This window comes from Schistocerca americana, chromosome 3 (assembly GCF_021461395.2).
Source record: "Schistocerca americana isolate TAMUIC-IGC-003095 chromosome 3, iqSchAmer2.1, whole genome shotgun sequence".
NCBI classification, from domain to species: Eukaryota; Metazoa; Arthropoda; class Insecta; order Orthoptera; family Acrididae; genus Schistocerca; species Schistocerca americana.
Window position 1 is genome coordinate 907,318,703 of NC_060121.1, and position 4,264 is coordinate 907,322,966.

The 4,264-nt window shown below is 42.5% G+C and overlaps 1 protein-coding gene across 1 annotated transcript; it reads right to left on the reverse strand.

Moving 5' to 3' along the window:
• Positions 1-597: 597 nt before the first annotated feature.
• On the reverse strand, positions 598-2,468 carry LOC124606680 (cuticle protein 38-like). The gene is made up of 2 exons (XM_047138694.1): positions 2,385-2,468; positions 598-1,055 (listed from the first exon to the last, which is right to left on the reverse strand). Exons 1-2 carry the CDS (start codon positions 2,394-2,396, stop codon positions 681-683), a joined length of 387 nt encoding a protein of 128 aa, XP_046994650.1. The 5' UTR covers positions 2,397-2,468; the 3' UTR covers positions 598-680.
• Positions 2,469-4,264: the final 1,796 nt, after the last annotated feature.

Here is a 4,264-nt window from a genome sequence, read left to right on the forward strand (position 1 = left end):
TGCTGAAAAACCATAAAATGTGATTTATTATGTTAAAGAACGGTTTTACGGAACAAAATGTCAAAAGACCTGTTTGACAATTCCAAAGACAACACCACAACTAAAGATCGTATGGCAGTGCGTTGTATCTTAGTCCAGAATGTTTGGTTCGTAAGAACACAAGCTCCTTGTAAACAATAGCCAATATATACCTGAAGATGGCCTAATAAGCCAGAAACTTCTTAATACAAATAAAAATCACTAGACCAAAAAAGCACCCAAGTGTTGTTCAACCCTCAGTTTGTGATCAATTTGCATAACTCCTTCCTGGTGCATCGTTCTTCTAGTTGATTGTAGTTCTTTGATGTGTGATTCCCTAAAATACAAACTTCTTACTATCATAGCATTGCTTCAAATTTAGTGTAAATAGCAAATCAAAAAGAAAATCTGGCAGTCAGTTATCATAACAAATGAAAATCTTTCCTATTAGCCTACCTGTAACGCATTTTTTTATATTGCTTACAAATTAAACAATATCAGCTGGAATATACTCTTGTGCATAGTTTTAACACTGAGAATGTAGCGCTGTAGTAAAAATTAAGACATGTATGGCTTACATACATTGAAGGATGATTTATTTGGAAAAATTTACAGGTATCGTGACGTCATGAAATCGATAGGAAGTGCAGGAGACAGACATTTCAGCCCAGCAGAGCAGCTTTGGCGTGAAGGTGGGCGGCGGCCGCGAGGGCTCCGGGGGCGGCGTAAGCCACGGGGGCGGCGACGGCGGGGGCGGCCAGCACAGCGGCGCCGTTGATGATGGCGTCGCGGGCCCTCGTCTGGGCGACGGCGGTCAGGTGGGCGGCTTTGTTCACAGCCACGTCAGGGGTGTCCAGCAGGTAGCCGTCAGAGCGGACGGCGATGGGGGCAGGGCCGTAGGCGGCGTATCCAGGGTGGACGGGGGCGGCGACCACTGCGGGGGCGGCGTAGGCGGCCGGCGCTACTACAGCAGCGGGGGCGGCACCCAGGTAGCCGGGGGTGGCCACTGCCACTGCCAGGACGGCGCTCAGGACGATCTGGTAACAAAAGTATAATAGATCAATATTTTTGTGTGTTGACGACTTCTCACTGACTTACTGTAGTGGAAGTGTGTTTGTCATGAATGCTGCATCCAACCCACTGCTGAATCAAAGATGTAACCAACGTTTGCCGTTTTACGAACTCCAGCGTCTCTCTATGATGTGTGATTTCCAGTTAGACGACATACGGGTACTATCTTTCATGTCTGCTTTCCACTTTTAACTCAGATACAGTTAAAATAATCTCCGTAATGGATTTTTCGATTAGAATACTACTATTGCGATTACTTGGAGTATATATCACAATGTAATATATTAAGCGTTTTTTTCAGTGATAACGTTGTCTGATATTATTTCACTTACTCCTCTGTCAACAGGGACCGTCTGACCAGCTATAGAACGTAGTAAAGTCAGAAAGACATTTAGTGTTTATGATCTTATTAAGTTCAGTTTTCTATTAATTACGAAAAGCTAATTATATTTATGAGTCCGCCTGCTTAGCTGGGTGGGAACGTGCTTGTCTCTCATGCAAGTGGACCCGTGTTCGATTCCCGGCCGCGTTGGAGATTTTCTGCTCTCGGGGACAGGGTGTTTTGTTGTCCTTATCATCATTTCATTCTCATCACCGGCGCGCGTGTCCCAATATGGCGTCGAATGAAATAAGACTTGCACTTGGCGGCCGAACTTCCCCGAATAGGGGTCTGCCGGCCAACGATGCCATAGGCTCGTTTCACTTATAGATGAGGATCAGGTTTTCCATTTTTCACTAAATGTCCCCCATCGCTGATTTTAGAGTCCTCTGACCAGCAATTCTCCGTTTCACAACACAGTATTTGTTATCTAGTCGTCCAGTGTACTTTATGGCAGGTCGCAAACTCTACTGCCAAATAATTTCAAAATTTCACTATTTCATTCTTCATCACTTCAACGTACACTTTCTACAGCTAGTGACAGTATTATAAATAGCGCAATTATCACTTATCAGGCTGACGGATAACATGAAAACTAGATCATCTACAGAGTAATAGATACGGTACTGTTTTGTGTGAATTTTTCTAGTATATTCTGCTAACTGCAATCGAATAGCAGCAGACCATATCAATTACGACCGAATAAAATGCCAGCCTAATTTCTCATATACACACACTGTAATATAAATAATATATAATAAACTGAATATTGGTGTATATATGACACAGTGTCGTAAACGTTTGTGTTCTCTGCTAAATTACTTAGATACAACTGGACCAGAGACATTACATCAGTGAATGAAAGTAGCCCCAGTCCATGCAGAAGGCACACACTGTGAGAGCTGTCGGTACCTACCAGACTGTTCATGTTGGTGTTTGGCCGCTGCTGTTGCTGCTGCTGAAACGTGTCTCTGCACAGACAGCCGCTGCCTTTTATACAGCACCGACTGACACCACAGCACGTGACGTCCGTCAGAACTTGGAGGTCCTCGTTGGGCGTGGCCCGTCCAGCGAGTAGCAGTGCTTGTCATGTTTGGCGGTCGGTTCCGAACTATGAGTAAATGTCAGCTAGCTGAGCAGCCTCATCCTGTATACGGCTGTGAGGTGACAATTTCGGAAGCAAACAGGTGAGGAAGTAGTAATTTATTAAACTTGTGGTAAGCTCCAATGGGACCAAACTGCTGAGGTCAACGGTCCAAAGGCTTACACACTACTTAATCTAACTTAAACTAACTTACGCTAAGGGCAACACACACACCCATGCCCGAGGGAGGACTCGAACCTCCAACGGGAGGAGCCACGCGAACCGTGGCAAGGTGCCAGAGACAACGCGGCCACCCCGTGCGGCGATAAACTAGTAGCTGTCAGTCATACAGTACAGTTTTTCTGTTTAACAATAGTGACACACAATCGCATTATTATTTTCTCTTTATCGCCATTTCTAAATTCAGATTATTACCTGTATTTATTACTTATGTGTCACTGTGGAACGTAGAGCATCGAAATAACGTCATATGTTGCTCGATATATTCAATTCAAGAGTAAGGTCCAAAATTAAACTCCAAATAATTCCCATAAGTGTTCCTTGTTTTACTTAAGGGGCCTTCCAAATTTCTGTCGTATGTGCAGCTACACCCTCAAGGATACAAGCCTAGTGTGAAAATTTTTACATCTCTCAAGGATACAAGCCTAGTGTGAAAATTTTTCATCTCTTTCAATAACCGTACAAAAGTACAGAAATCAACGGTAGGCGGGCTGCAACCAGATTAAATTGCTGCCAGTTCTTTCCGTCGTTCATCTTTGGTGACTAATATGTCATCTACTTTAGAATTAGAGTTCTATGACGCCTTACTTTCAACTGGAAAGTACTTTTCTCTGCTGAGAAAATGTAAAACCTCCCAGTGCATGCGGCAAAAGCTTAGCGACTCCCAAATACCATAGCACATGCGCAGCAATGAAAATCGAAACCTATAGTCTTCTAGCCCCTGAAAATACTTACAGCATGAACTATTTCCGTATGAATGCCTGATATTTTACCCATAAATTAAATAAGGATATTTTAGTGTGAGAATATGTTCATCTATCACACTCTTCCTGTCTTCTGGAGCTGGATATTCGTAACTATCATTTTCCGTGTAGACAAATATATAAATGATGGGGACGATAATGACAATCTGAACTATATATTATTTATCAGACTACCGTAGATAGTAATATTTAAATTAATTTCTTACAGGCAATGATCGACGAGAACAGCACGTAGCTGCTATGTGAATAATACTGTTAGACAGGGTAAACCGAAAATGACGAATTTTAGAGACTAATTCGTTGTCAAATTTTTATACTTCACATTCTTTGTCTTGAACATTACGGTAGGCTGTTTGAAGTCAGATCATAGACGAGCTGAGTGGGACAGAGTGATTTGGAATGTGGGGTATTGGGGAGAGGATTTCTACATAAAAAGTTTGTTTGTAACCAAATAATATCCGTGCAAACGTAGGTTTGTACTGTGATGGGAGATACATTTACTTTGTCTGTCGTCTAGGCTACAGGTATCCACAGGAAGCGTAAAATACACATACCCGGTGGATTTGATGCTATAAAAATGCTAGAATACATACACATGAGACAGTAAACATACAAAATTGTGAGGGTTTCCATGTCCCCAATGACATAGCGAAAGCCATTGTGTTTCTTTTGCCTCCAAAGAACAAAACTGAAGTACTGAAGTATCAC